Raw genomic sequence first — 12,896 nt, 5'->3', positions numbered from 1 at the left:
TAGTTGTTATTTCCTTACACGCACACAGGTGCAGAATGCACATGCTAGTTGACAGTTGCCTGTAGTCCTTTTGGTGTGTTCAAGCTCAGATTTTTGTTACAGATGCAGCCGACGCAAGGCGACAACAGTCGGCTTTAGTCGCCGCTAGTTCTTTGACGTCGGCTTGGTGTGTCACTGCCTTTAAACTTACTTGATAGACAGATCATCTGGCATTAACTTGTCCCTTCTCTCTTCCATCCTACAGGTTCCCTTCATTGCATTCTACAGGAAGGAATATGTGGAGCCAGAGCTGAACATTAATGATCTGTGGAAGGTGTGGCAGTGGGATGAGAAGGTAAGGGCCCAAACAGAATGTTCTCAGAATGCATTGTGGTTGCTGCTTTTTGTTTTAATTTAACAGTTAAATGTGTCTGTTTATGCTGTCCTCTCTTCAGTGGACCCAGCTGAAGACCAGAAAGCAGAACCTGACACGTCTTTTCCAGCGAATGCAGTCTTATCAATTTGAGCAGATCTCAGCTGACCCTGACAAGCCACTGGCTGACTCGACTCGTCCCCTAGACACTGCTGATATGGAGAGGTATGAGTACCTACCTAACAAACTTTCTAACATATTATGCTGTGTCCACAGCAGTCACTTGTTTCTTCTGCTTTGACAGACTGAAAGATGTCCAGTCTCTTGATGAGCTGGGAGACGTCTACAACCACTTCCTGCTCTATTATGGCCGAGACATTCCTAAGATGCAGAATGCAACCAAGGTTAACAAAAAGAAACTGAAGAAGATCAAGGAAGTGTCAGAGGAAGATGGTACAGCCGTGTTTTCACTGAATGAGCCAAGTATGATGTTCAACCATACATTAGACTAACACCGTTTTTTTTTTTTCTGCTAGGGGAAGAACCAGAAGTGGAAGAGGAAGAGGAAGAAGAGGAGCAGAAAGGGCCTGATCTGAAACAAGCCTCCCGTAGAGATATGTACAGCATTTGCCAGAGCGCAGGCCTTGGTGTGTACATCCTGCAAATATAAATAAGACTTAACAATATATGTATTTTTGAACAAAAAAATGTCAGAAATATGTTCTATATTATGTAAATTGGGGGAATTTTTTTAAAGTTATTATTTTAATATTGTATGTAATTATATGCAGAATATATAATGACAATGCAACTCCTTGAAAGTTATGAATTCATACACACTTTTTTTTTATTAGATGGTCTTGCCAAGAAGTTTGGTCTGACCCCAGAGCAGTTTGGAGAAAACTTGCGAGACAGTTATCAGAGGCACGAAACTGAGCAGTTCCCTGCAGAGCCTTTGGAGCTGGCCAAGGACTATGTGTGCAGGTAATGGATCAATGAAAACTTGAAAATGTATCTTATAAAAAAAAAAATCCTGTGATACTCAAGTATTTTACCCACTGCTTTCTGAATAATAAGTTTGCAATTTGCATATTTATTCATAAATCATACATTTATTCATGTTTTCATAGCCAATTTAGCACCCCAGAGGCTGTTCTGGAAGGCGCTCGCTACATGGTGGCCATGCAGATTGCCCGTGAACCGCTGGTCAGGCACGTGCTCAGACAGACCTTCCAGGAGAGGGCCAAGATTAACATCAAGCCAACTAAGAAGGGAAAGAAGGTTGGTTCTTAGGATTTACTGACCTACCTTATATTATGCAGAAAGTGTCCGTTTTCTACCATCATTTTATTAACTGTTGTATTTTTGTTTATCTTCTACTCTTTTGCTTAACCATATTCATCAAGGAAAGGGTATTAGCAAAATAGCAACTTTCCCATCCCAGCAGAGTTCTGTTGTAGTTGAGCTTTAGCTAGAATGAATTCTGTTGATGCATGTAGGTATTGTTATTGCTTTGCTACAGTGTTACCGTAGTGAACTCCTATTCAAACCCAGACTGAACTGATGTGCCAGTGACTGCATTGTTCGCTCTTTTGTCAGTAATTCCACATCAGCTAATGTCTGTCATGTTTCCCAGGATGTGGATGAGGCGCACTATGCTTATTCCTTCAAGTACCTGAAGAACAAGCCTGTGAAAGAGCTCAGTGGAGATCAGTTCTTGAAGATGTGCCTGGCTGAGGAGGAAGGCCTGCTCGCCATAGACATCTGCATTGACCTTGTGGGAGTCAAAGGGTATAGTTGTGTCCTGAACATTTTAGCTTGATTAAAAACCTGGAAACAATTCATGCGTTGTTAAGGATTATATACAAGAGGTACTAAGAAGTAACATTTTTTGTCATCTCTACAGGTATGGAGATCAGACATACTTTGATGAGATTAAGCAGTTCTACTACAGGGATGAGTTCAGTCACCAGGTGCAGGAATGGAACAAGCAGAGAACACTTGCTATTGAACGTTCCCTTCAGCAGTTCCTGTATCCACAGATGGCCAAGGAACTGAAAAATAAGCTTATTGCCGAAGCCAAGGACAATATTGTTAAGGTGCCACATTGACATTTCCTTAAAAACCTACCCAACAGTTTCTGTGCTGAATTGTGGGCTAAAACATATTGATTTGTGTTTCTTGTGTCTGTGGTACAGTCTTGCTGCAAGAAGCTGTATAACTGCCTGAAGGTGGCTCCTTATCGACCTGATCAGCAGGTAGAGGAGGACGATGACCTTATGGATGAGTCACAAGGAAAGGGTATCCGTGTACTTGGGGTGGCCTTTGCTACTGGCAGGTACATATTTGTACTAAGTGAGAGAATACTTCACTTGATTTTAAATAGGGATGCATCAGCACCACATCGGTTATTGGCAAATATTTGGTATTTAATTTGCGTTAAGGTTCACTAAATCTCACTTAAAGTGAATCACACTTCAGCGAATAACACTAATCGTTTAATAATTTGTTGCTATGTTCTTGTGTTTCTATAGAGACACACCAGTTTTCTGCTCCCTCATCAATGGTGAAGGAGAGGTTGTGGACTTCCTCAGGCTACCTTATTTCCTTAAGAGGAGAAATGCATGGAGAGAGGATGAAAGAGAGAAAAAGGTGAAGAAACAGAAGCCCTGCAAACCATTTACTAATTACCATTTACCATTTATTAACTCAAGTTGATTTCAGTATTGTGGCTTTTAAAACATATGTTGTGTTTCCATAGCTTCAAGACATTGAAAACCTCAAGAAATTCCTCCTTAGTAAGAAGCCACATGTTGTTGCAGTTGCTGGGGAGAATCGGTATGTTTATTGTTGCTCCTTTTGTTTTAAAAATGCCATAAACTTTTATTGGGCCACATGTTAATCCTGTTTCTGGATGTGTGTAGTGATGCTCATATGGTGTTGGAGGACATCAAGCGCACCATCAGTGAGCTGGAGCAGGACTCCTCTCTGCCTGCGGTGGGAGTGGAGCTGGTGGACAACGAGCTGGCTATGCTTTATATGAACAGCAAGAAGTCTGAGGTCAGTGTAGTGCGATAAAAACAAATTTGACAAATAAACTGTTGTTGAAGGCTCTATACCTTTCCTAATGTTTCTTTCACATGCTGCTCTTCTCATAGGCGGACTTCAGAGACTACCCACCCCTGCTTCGGCAGGCTGTGTCTGTGGCTCGCAAGATTCAGGACCCCCTAGTGGAGTTTGCCCAAGTCTGCAGCTCCGATGAGGACATCCTGTGTTTGAAACTGCATCCCCTACAGGTACCAGCCCATTCTTTCATCTAATGACTTACTTTCTGCCATTTATGCTTAAAAACATGACGGGATTAAACCGATAAATTATGTCAACACGTCGTTCCACTTCCAGCCCTATTAATTACTTCTGAATTAGGGCCCGAGCACCGATGGTGTGAGGATCCTCTTGGAATTGCTCCGTTTATTCCTCATTGTATTTGTGTAAAGCCTTGCAATGTCTGTCAATGTTATTAAATTATTTTTTTTTATTTTTTTTGCATTTCTATGTAGTTTTTAATGTATTTTATTTGTTTAATTTTAGTTCTTCTTTTAGATTCTCATTCTTATCAAACATTTATTTTTCTGTTCATTTTTAAGGTCCCATATATGGTTCATTCTCAGAGATATTGGGATCTTAATGCGACTCCATGTGCAAATTGTTGAACTTTTCAAATATGGGTAACTTTTCAAACAGCTGATGCTTATTGTATTTAAGGAGGAATGTCTGAAGAACAGATAATGTTAAAACTAGAAATGTCTTCTATCAAAACTAGGGATGGGCATGATTAATCGACGATCAATAATTGATCGTTAAGAATTTCGTCGATCACGTTTATTTGTTATCGATTAAACTAATGCAGGTTGCGTTGCGTAGTGTGAGTCTTGAAGCAATGGAATTAATTTTAGCGCGGAGGTACCTGTGCATCCCGGCAACGTCAGTCCCCTCAGAGCGGGTGTTTTCGGCGGCTGGACTGGCTGTCACCAGGTTGCGGTCGCGTCTGATCCCAGATCATGTCAACATGCTTATCTTTCTCAACAGAAATCAGTAGACTGGTGCAGAAGTTCTATGGGAACTTCATGCGTTTTCTCAGATCGGATAGCTATCTGATTTATCAAAACGATTCCATTTACACCTGGTCACATAAATGTGTTTTTGCAAAACGGATATAAATCCGATCTTGAATTCCCGCGCTGTATGCATATTTAAATTGTTGCACGTCATCGAAAGCAACTGATATGAGCTGCATTTTATTGATCATCAGCGAAAATTTCTAAATCAAAGACCGCAACAAGATATTGCGGCAACAGCTCTGGTAAGATCATTTCGGTTCTTTACTTTTAATGAAGATGATTGTGTGTTGATGAATGACTTTCACTTTGATTTGCGATAGTTTGCACGTTGGCTTGATGAATAGATGCTCATCTCTGGTGATGCGTATTGAAGTAGCGTCGTCATATCTGGATATAACATGACATATAGCCTATAACACGCTCTCACACGTTTATTTCTTATCATTTTTGGGATAAGTCAAATTTGCATATGTGGTTTCAACAACCAGATGCATTTACTCTTGTCCAGTTTCGTCTGGAATGCGTCTCAGATCTCCTCCTGAAGTGGTTTGAGCGATCGGATTTAAATCCGTCTCGAATGCGTTTCGGAGGGCATTTAGATTTGGTCTTTTCACGACCGGATAGCTATCCGATCACAGAAAACGGATGAAGTGGCCATGGGTCTCTGTTTAAGAACGCCGGCTCGCAGCTGCAGGTTCCGCTGAGCACCGCAGGAATCTTCAAGTCTACCGAACGTCCAGTTTCACTGCCACAAGTTGATCTTCTTGTAATAAAGATCTCATCGAGGACAAACAAACTGTATTTTTGTATTTTCAGTGCATTTTTAATTTATAAAAAGTTAAAGAAATAATGAATTTCAATATAAAAATATTAATGATTAATCGATAGTCGATCGTTAATTCTCCCGACGATCGACTAAGAAAATTTAATCGAATGCCCATCCCTAATCAAAACAACTGCATAGAACATACCAATTTTAACAATATTTCAGTGCCAAACTGAAATGGTCAAGTTGAGGCACATTAATTTGCTTTCAATAGTTTATTCATAAGATTCTATAATTGAATCAATCTTAGAGAAAATTGGAAAAAGGGATTTTGTTTATTTTTACTGAATCTGATGAGCATGAAAAGTGTCCATTGGCATATAATGCAACAGAGATTGCTTAAGTCAACAGATTTTACTAATAGACCTATCAATCTCTGTAAAAATGAAATGATACTGCAATACTTTTGACTACAATGTCATTTTCTCCCCCCTGTAATGTGGATTTAGATTTTATGTGAAAATTGCCATTTTGAACCCCCTCTACAAAATAGTGGATTACTCAGTCTTTATCCATGGCATTTAATATTTTGGCTTTCATCACTATTTATGGAAGTGTTTCTTCAGATTCTTTTTTTTTAACAAAATAAAAAATTAGATTTTGGGGCTTCTGGTTGAATTGACACAGAATGACCCTATATTAAGATTTTTTTTCAGGTTTGAGATGAAGGCTATTTGTGAATCAATTCTCATGTATTATCATTTAAATGTTATTCAGGAGCATGTAGTGAAAGAGGAGCTGCTGGGCGCTCTCTACTGTGAGTTTATAAACCGGGTGAACGAGGTTGGTGTGGATGTGAACCGTGCCATTGCTCACCCTTACACCCAGAGCCTAGTCCAGTACATCTGTGGCCTTGGATCTAGGAAAGGCTCACACCTGCTCAAGGTGAGAACACTCACTTTTGGTGTTCGCTGTTCTCTATTTGTAAGATATTTTGCTAGAACTAAATGCTGAAATTATCTTCTGCACCTTCCCAATGTTCCTCAGATTCTTAAACAGAACAACACTAGGTTAGAGAACCGTACCCAGTTGGTCACCATGTGTCATATGGGACCCAAAGTTTTTATAAACTGTGCTGGCTTTATCAAGATCGACACTGCCTCTCTGGGTGACAGGTAAGATGCTAAACATAATGTGTGTGAATGACCACCAGCTCACTCTGAATTATGCTGCATACTGCCAGACGAGATGAAAAAATGTCTTCTTTCACTCTGCAGCACTGACTCCTACATTGAGGTTCTGGACGGTTCCCGAGTGCACCCTGAAACGTACGAGTGGGCGCGTAAAATGGCAGTGGATGCTCTAGAGTACGACGAGTCGGCAGAAGATGCCAATCCAGCCGGAGCGCTAGAGGAGATCCTTGAGAACCCAGAGAGACTGAAGGACCTGGATCTGGATGCCTTTGCTGAGGAGCTGGAGAGACAGGTGAGCTTTGTTTTGGTCTTAATTTTGGATAGTATGCTTATGTTTGTTCTGTTTGCAGGCGCATTTATCCAAAGCTACAATCGAGGAATACAGCATAAGCTGTTCAACCATATACTTGACTGAACTAAACCTTTTTCCTGTAACCATATACATTTTTTCTTTCGTTCAGGGTTATGGCAATAAGGGAATTACGCTGTATGACATCCGTGCGGAGCTCAGTTGTAGGTATAAAGATTTGAGAGCCCCTTACAGACCTCCCAACACTGAAGAGGTCTATAACATGCTTACCAAGGAGACACCCGAGACCTTCTATATTGGTAAATACTACCTGAACGTTTTGATCATAGAGTAAAATATAATTATAAACCTACAGATTTACATATTTTATAGTGTTCTGTGGTGTTTGTGGTCTCTGTCCTGATACTGTTGGCACAAAAAAATATGTTTGAATCTTATTGCACATATAGGTAAACTCATCACCTGTGTGGTGACTGGCATCGCTCACAGAAGGCCACAGGGTGAGAGTTACGACCAGGCCATTCGTAATGATGAGACGGGACTCTGGCAGTGTCCTTTTTGCCAGCAGGACAACTTTCCTGAGCTCAGTGAGGTGGGAATCTTTTGTTACCTTTCAATGGATTGAGATCATGGAAATTTTAGCTTTTGCACATTTTGCCAAATGCTCATATCATGATGTTGTTTTTCTCAGGTGTGGAATCACTTTGACAGCGGCTCCTGTCCTGGTCAAGCCATCGGAGTGAGAACCAGGTTAGATAACGCCGTCATGGGCTTTATCCCAACCAAGTTTCTTAGTGACAAGGTGGTCAAACACCCTGAGGAGAGGGTCAAGGTGAGCTAATCTCAAATTTCCTTTCTTTACTTTATCTGTCATTCATTTATATGCAATATACATTAAATATGTCGCCCTACAAAAGATCTCGAAGTCTGAATCTCCTTTTGACATACTTATGCCTGGAACTCCACTTATAGGTTGGCATGACTGTGCACTGCCGCATCATGAAGATTGACATCGAGAAGTTCAATGTGGACCTCACTTGTAGAACATCTGATCTGAGCGACAAGAACAATGAATGGAAGCTTCCCAAAGACACCTACTATGACTTTGATGCTGAGACAGATGATGTCAAACAGGAAGAGGAGCTTAAGAAGAAACAGCAGAGAACCAGTCAGTATTGACAAAACCTCTTTTTGAGAGCATTTACCATATTTTCAAGTGATGCAGGTATGACTTTCGTTTTCTTTTCACTAGCTTACATTAAGCGTGTGATCGCTCACCCGTCCTTCCACAACATCAACTTCAAACAAGCGGAGAAGATGATGGAAACCATGGACCAGGGTGACGTAGTTATTCGACCCAGCAGTAAAGGGGAGAACCACCTGACGGTCACGTGGAAGGTGGCTGATGGGATCTATCAGCATGTGGATGTGCGTGAGGAGGGCAAAGAGAATGCCTTCAGCCTTGGACACACTCTCTGGATCAACAATGAGGTGAGCTGTTGCTACATCTTGCACATACATCACCATTGAAAGGTTTGGGGTCTAAACTAGATTTTCAGTTACAGAAATAGTAATCAAATGTAAAATATCTGTATAAATATAGATGAACCCTGATTAAAGTTATTATTTTTTTCTGTCTGTTGTTTGATTAAAATATAAAAACAGACAGCGGCAGGAATATTAGGCTGCTGCCACTCCTAAGAGTTGCACAGATCCAATACACTGTTACACATGCATTTTATTTATCACGTATTTATGTTCACTTATGACATAACCGACTATGTTTACGATATTACTCGACGTGAATAATTTTGTGTGAATGTCTGTTCAAGCTCAGGAAGATGTGAAAGAGTAACTTTTTTTGTGGAAACTGATACATTGGTTTCAGGATTATTTGATACATTGAAAGTTCAAAAGAACAGAAAACATTTGTAATACTATAAACGTCATTACTGCCACTTTTGATAATTATACTGCATTCTTGCTAAATAAAAGTATACTTTTTTTTTCTTTCTTTTTTTTCTTGACCCTGAACTTTTGAACTATAGTGGAGAAGCACAATTCGTTCATGCAGTATATCTGAAATCTAATGGTAGTCGTGGTTATCTGCAGGAATTTGAGGATCTGGATGAAATAACAGCCAGATATGTGCAGCCCATGGCTGCGTTTGCACGAGATCTGCTCGGCCACAAGTACTTCCACGACTGCAATGGAGGTGATAGGAAGGTATGTTATAATTCTGAGGAACTACCATTTTTCTGTTCTCTTCATCTAGATATATACTATGAAATGGCCTCTGCAAATTGTAGATGAGGAGTTGTTTATTTATCCTTTCTTCCGTTTGTACAGAAAATGGAGGAGCTTCTCATAAGGTCCAAGAAAGAGAAGCCGACATTCATCCCCTACTACGTTTCAGCTTGTAGAGACCTACCGGGCAAATTTCTCCTGGGTTACCAGCCTAGAGGGAAGCCGAGGTAACGCTCACTACCCAACCAGAACAGAGCACTAGACACGTCAACATTTTTTTAATAGCGCTTTGCTTTTGTTTTGCAGGATAGAATATGTAACCATCACTCCAGATGGCTTTAGGTACCGGTCTCAGGTATTCTCTACGGTCAATGGTCTCTTCCGCTGGTTCAAGGACCACTACCAGGATCCTGTACCGGGTTAGTATTCTCTATCTAAACCCCAGCTCTGGCCTAGCATCATTATTATTCCTTTTAATGCAGCGTTGTTGTCTTTCTAAAGGTGTTACACCAACCAGCAGCAGGACGCGAACACCAGCATCAGTGAACGCCACACCTGCCAACATTAACATTGCGGGTATGTCAGACATGCTGACTTCTCATCTGAAATCAACAGGGCTTTCTAAAGCTTCTCAAATGATTCTTCTCATGAATGTATTTTAAAACGCATACCTGTCATACCCTCACTCTCAGACTTGACTCGAGCCGTCAATGCTCTTCCACGAAACATGACATCCCAGATGTTCAGCGCCATAGCGGCGGTTACAGGGCAGGGCCAGAATCCCAACACAACGCCGGCCCAGTGGGCCTCCAGTCAGTATGGTTACAGCGGCGGCAGCAGTGGAGGAGGAGGTGGCAGCAGCAGCGCTTATGTACGAGACCTGCACCTATTTGCTTCTTTATCATACTGAGTCAAAACAGAGCATGCTAATATTTAATATTCTTTCCTTGCCTTTCCATATTTTCAAGGTATTCGCAACGCCCCAGCAGCCAATGGCCACACCTTTGATGACGCCCAGCTACTCTTACACCACACCTGGCCAACAGCAGGCCATGACCACGCCCCAGTATCCCAGCAGTACACCACAGTCCTCACACGGACACCATCAGCATTCGTCCTCCACTCCATCGTCCTCGTCATCGAGAGTGCGGACGCCACAGCCCAAGTGAGTGCTACTGCTTTCTTCAATACACAGAACCTTGTTAGCCACATCACTCAAGTTTCTCACACAAAGTTTCTTTTATGGAGAGGTGTTCCAATCTCTCTTCCATCGCACTTCAAAGAAAATTGGCCAACCAATAAGATTCTGGTTTTGTCGCATGACCAGAGCTGTTACTTGCAACTACAAGTTTGTGACGCTCATGAGTATTTGGCTAAGTGATAGTTAATGACAGAGAAAGAATCTGGAACCGGGTCTCTTGTCTCCGCACTCATGTATTTGGTGTGGTTTGATAAACACCATATCAAATACAAAAAAACCGAATGGCATTTGAAAGCGTAAATACTGTTTGACTTCCGTTTTGAATCAAAGTTACGCAATGCTTTGTGTACCAGATTAACTATATTTCTGCATTTCCATAAGCACCATCTACTTTCAGAGTATGAATTTGCATTTTCTTTAAGCCTGTGACATTTTTTACGCATTGGAAATTTAATTTCAGTAGGAATCCACATGTTCGGGGGTTTTGCGCAAAAACGTTTCCTACACAGATTTTGCTAATGTTTAAGTTTGTCACGTCAATTTGCTGTGCTGACCAATAGAAAGCTGCTTGGTTTTGTTATGGCAGTTTAATTCACTAAACAATCATCTTTGGCGTAAGAGACAGTCTGGAATCAAATGATCGTCAAAAAGTAATTTATTCTTGCAAGAAGGCCCAGTTGCCACACAGAAGTCACAAGTGTACAGTCTGTGGAACAAGTGCGACCAGGAGGGAGGGGCAGGCCAATCTTTATACTCTGTTATTGTTATCTTCCAAGGTTCTTTAAACTCCAGAGATGGATAAGACACCACCAGTGATCCTATTATACTGAACTTTAGTTTAGCTTAACTTACAGCCTGCAAGTCCTAAATTGGACAGCCCTTTGACCTTAGGGGTCAGGGCTTCAGCCTTCAAAGCTCTCCCCCTCTTTCTCCTGCTTCGCAGGCGTTTCACATCAATCATTATATCACATAGTCAGCAACACACATAGTAGTCAATCTAGTGTATGTTAATGAAAATCAAAGTAAGTAATGAAAATCAAAAATCTCCCATTACAGTTTGAAAGAGACTTCTGTGTGAGAAGCGCTTCATACATTGCTATGCAATTGACAACGGGCATTTCACAATATTTTTTTCACTTTTTTTGTGTGTGTAATTGTATTAATATGGGGTACGATGTAGTAAAACTCATCTGTGTTCCCTGCAGGACAAGTTCCCACACTGCCGTGGATTGGGGTAAGATGGCTGAACAGTGGCTGCAGGAGAAAGAAGCTGAGCGGCGAAAGCAAAAGACGCCCCGCATGACACCCCGACCTTCACCCAGTCCCATGATCGAAAGCACGCCCATGTCCATCGCAGGAGACGCCACTCCCCTCTTGGACGAGATGGACCGATAGGAGGAGAGAAGGAGGGTGCTCAGACATCTAAATATAAAACCCAATCCATCCACGTCCCATCTCACACCCTACGTCTTGCTCTTTCGCTGCTAGAAGTATTTCTTTGAGTCATTCAGAGCTACTGATACAATGACAAACACTTGAAACATGATGACAAACAGATTTAGGAAATGGACCTACAATATAAGTTTGTCACAAGGGTTTTCTTTTCTTTTTTTAAGTGTGTGCAGAATGCACCCCCTTTTTCATTTTGTTTTTTAACTAAATTTAAAAGGAAAGGCTTAAAGCATGAGACGCTGCATGATTGTGCCCATGGGAGTTGGTATTCAATTCATCGTAAGATCATTAGTTCAGGCCCACTCAGAGAGCTTTTCTTTTTGTATCTGGCTTAAACATCTAAATAAAACCCTGTTTCAGTATGAACCAGAGCACTGTAATGATTCAAAATCTGTGTTCTGTTGAGCTGTTACACAAAACTCTGAGAATAAAGCACTCAAGAGATTTGTAAAGCTGTTTAGCTACACGTTTATCTACTCTAAAATGAAGTATGTGACTTCAAAAGACATCTTGTAAATGCCATGTTTTTGTGTGGACCATTACAGTGATCAAAACGTATGCATTTTAAATTCTACACTTTGAAAAATGATGTTTTTAAGGTTTGCTGAACCCATTAATTTTGCTGTTCATTTTTGAAGCTACAGAATCAGTTGTCACTGCTAATAATGTGCTTATACAAGTAAACTGAACTATTGTGCTATAAGGTATTGAGCTTTTTCAGTTTGGATGCTGTTTGTGTGTATGTAAATGCATCTTTGCTGGCCAGACCTCCTGAAGGTGTTTGCACACATGCTGTTTGCTTTGTCTTCTTTCCTTTATGTACAATCCTATGTATCACTATAGACAAAAAGTGTGACATTTAAGCAAAGAGAACTTTATGAACAGGCTCCTTATACTGTGAAAATAATTTTCACACACCAAACAGTTATTCGTATTATGACTTCCCAACCCCCACAACCCATTTAGTGAATCTTCCAAGCTCTGGGAAGAGTTTCTGACCTGATCATGTGTTCTTTTAGCACCGAGGCTGCACTATGCCTTTAGGTCAGGAAGTGAGCTCCAAGTGTCTGTTCTGTTCAGTGTAATTTCACTGCTGACATCCATTTCATTTCTTTCTTTGATAAAGTTGTCAAAATTAAACTTCTGATTCAAGTGTTTTTATTTAAGTAGTCGGTTTCTTATCCGTCTATACTTATTTCAGTTAGTAAAGAAGAGGTTTGAGTGTTTGTATTGAAGCTTCAGAACTTAATTCAT

At 40.8% G+C, this 12,896-nt stretch overlaps 1 protein-coding gene across 2 annotated transcripts in view; it reads left to right on the top strand.

Moving 5' to 3' along the window:
- The window catches only part of supt6h (SPT6 homolog, histone chaperone and transcription elongation factor), a 17,347-nt gene extending 4,565 nt beyond the window's left edge, over positions 1 to 12,782 (top strand). For both annotated transcript variants that reach the window (XM_082140520.1, XM_082140519.1), the window contains exons 10-37: positions 245 to 334; positions 435 to 577; positions 657 to 805; positions 889 to 999; positions 1,207 to 1,336; positions 1,483 to 1,633; positions 1,989 to 2,143; positions 2,259 to 2,451; positions 2,551 to 2,690; positions 2,887 to 3,004; positions 3,114 to 3,190; positions 3,277 to 3,412; positions 3,511 to 3,648; positions 6,017 to 6,184; positions 6,287 to 6,414; positions 6,517 to 6,724; positions 6,894 to 7,041; positions 7,192 to 7,334; positions 7,434 to 7,574; positions 7,715 to 7,910; positions 7,995 to 8,233; positions 8,855 to 8,968; positions 9,092 to 9,216; positions 9,296 to 9,408; positions 9,491 to 9,565; positions 9,682 to 9,860; positions 9,958 to 10,154; positions 11,396 to 12,782. In XM_082140520.1, the coding sequence (XP_081996646.1) occupies positions 245 to 334; positions 435 to 577; positions 657 to 805; positions 889 to 999; positions 1,207 to 1,336; positions 1,483 to 1,633; positions 1,989 to 2,143; positions 2,259 to 2,451; positions 2,551 to 2,690; positions 2,887 to 3,004; positions 3,114 to 3,190; positions 3,277 to 3,412; positions 3,511 to 3,648; positions 6,017 to 6,184; positions 6,287 to 6,414; positions 6,517 to 6,724; positions 6,894 to 7,041; positions 7,192 to 7,334; positions 7,434 to 7,574; positions 7,715 to 7,910; positions 7,995 to 8,233; positions 8,855 to 8,968; positions 9,092 to 9,216; positions 9,296 to 9,408; positions 9,491 to 9,565; positions 9,682 to 9,860; positions 9,958 to 10,154; positions 11,396 to 11,585 (4,095 nt within the window). In that variant the 3' untranslated portion in view covers positions 11,586 to 12,782. The remainder of the gene's footprint in view (positions 1 to 244; positions 335 to 434; positions 578 to 656; positions 806 to 888; positions 1,000 to 1,206; positions 1,337 to 1,482; positions 1,634 to 1,988; positions 2,144 to 2,258; positions 2,452 to 2,550; positions 2,691 to 2,886; positions 3,005 to 3,113; positions 3,191 to 3,276; positions 3,413 to 3,510; positions 3,649 to 6,016; positions 6,185 to 6,286; positions 6,415 to 6,516; positions 6,725 to 6,893; positions 7,042 to 7,191; positions 7,335 to 7,433; positions 7,575 to 7,714; positions 7,911 to 7,994; positions 8,234 to 8,854; positions 8,969 to 9,091; positions 9,217 to 9,295; positions 9,409 to 9,490; positions 9,566 to 9,681; positions 9,861 to 9,957; positions 10,155 to 11,395) is intronic.
- The last annotated feature ends 114 nt before the right edge of the window (positions 12,783 to 12,896 follow it).

This window comes from Leuciscus leuciscus (genome assembly GCF_965113295.1).
Source record: "Leuciscus leuciscus genome assembly, chromosome: 16".
NCBI lineage: Eukaryota > Metazoa > Chordata > Actinopteri > Cypriniformes > Leuciscidae > Leuciscus > Leuciscus leuciscus.
This window is presented reverse-complemented; position numbering and strand designations above follow the sequence as displayed.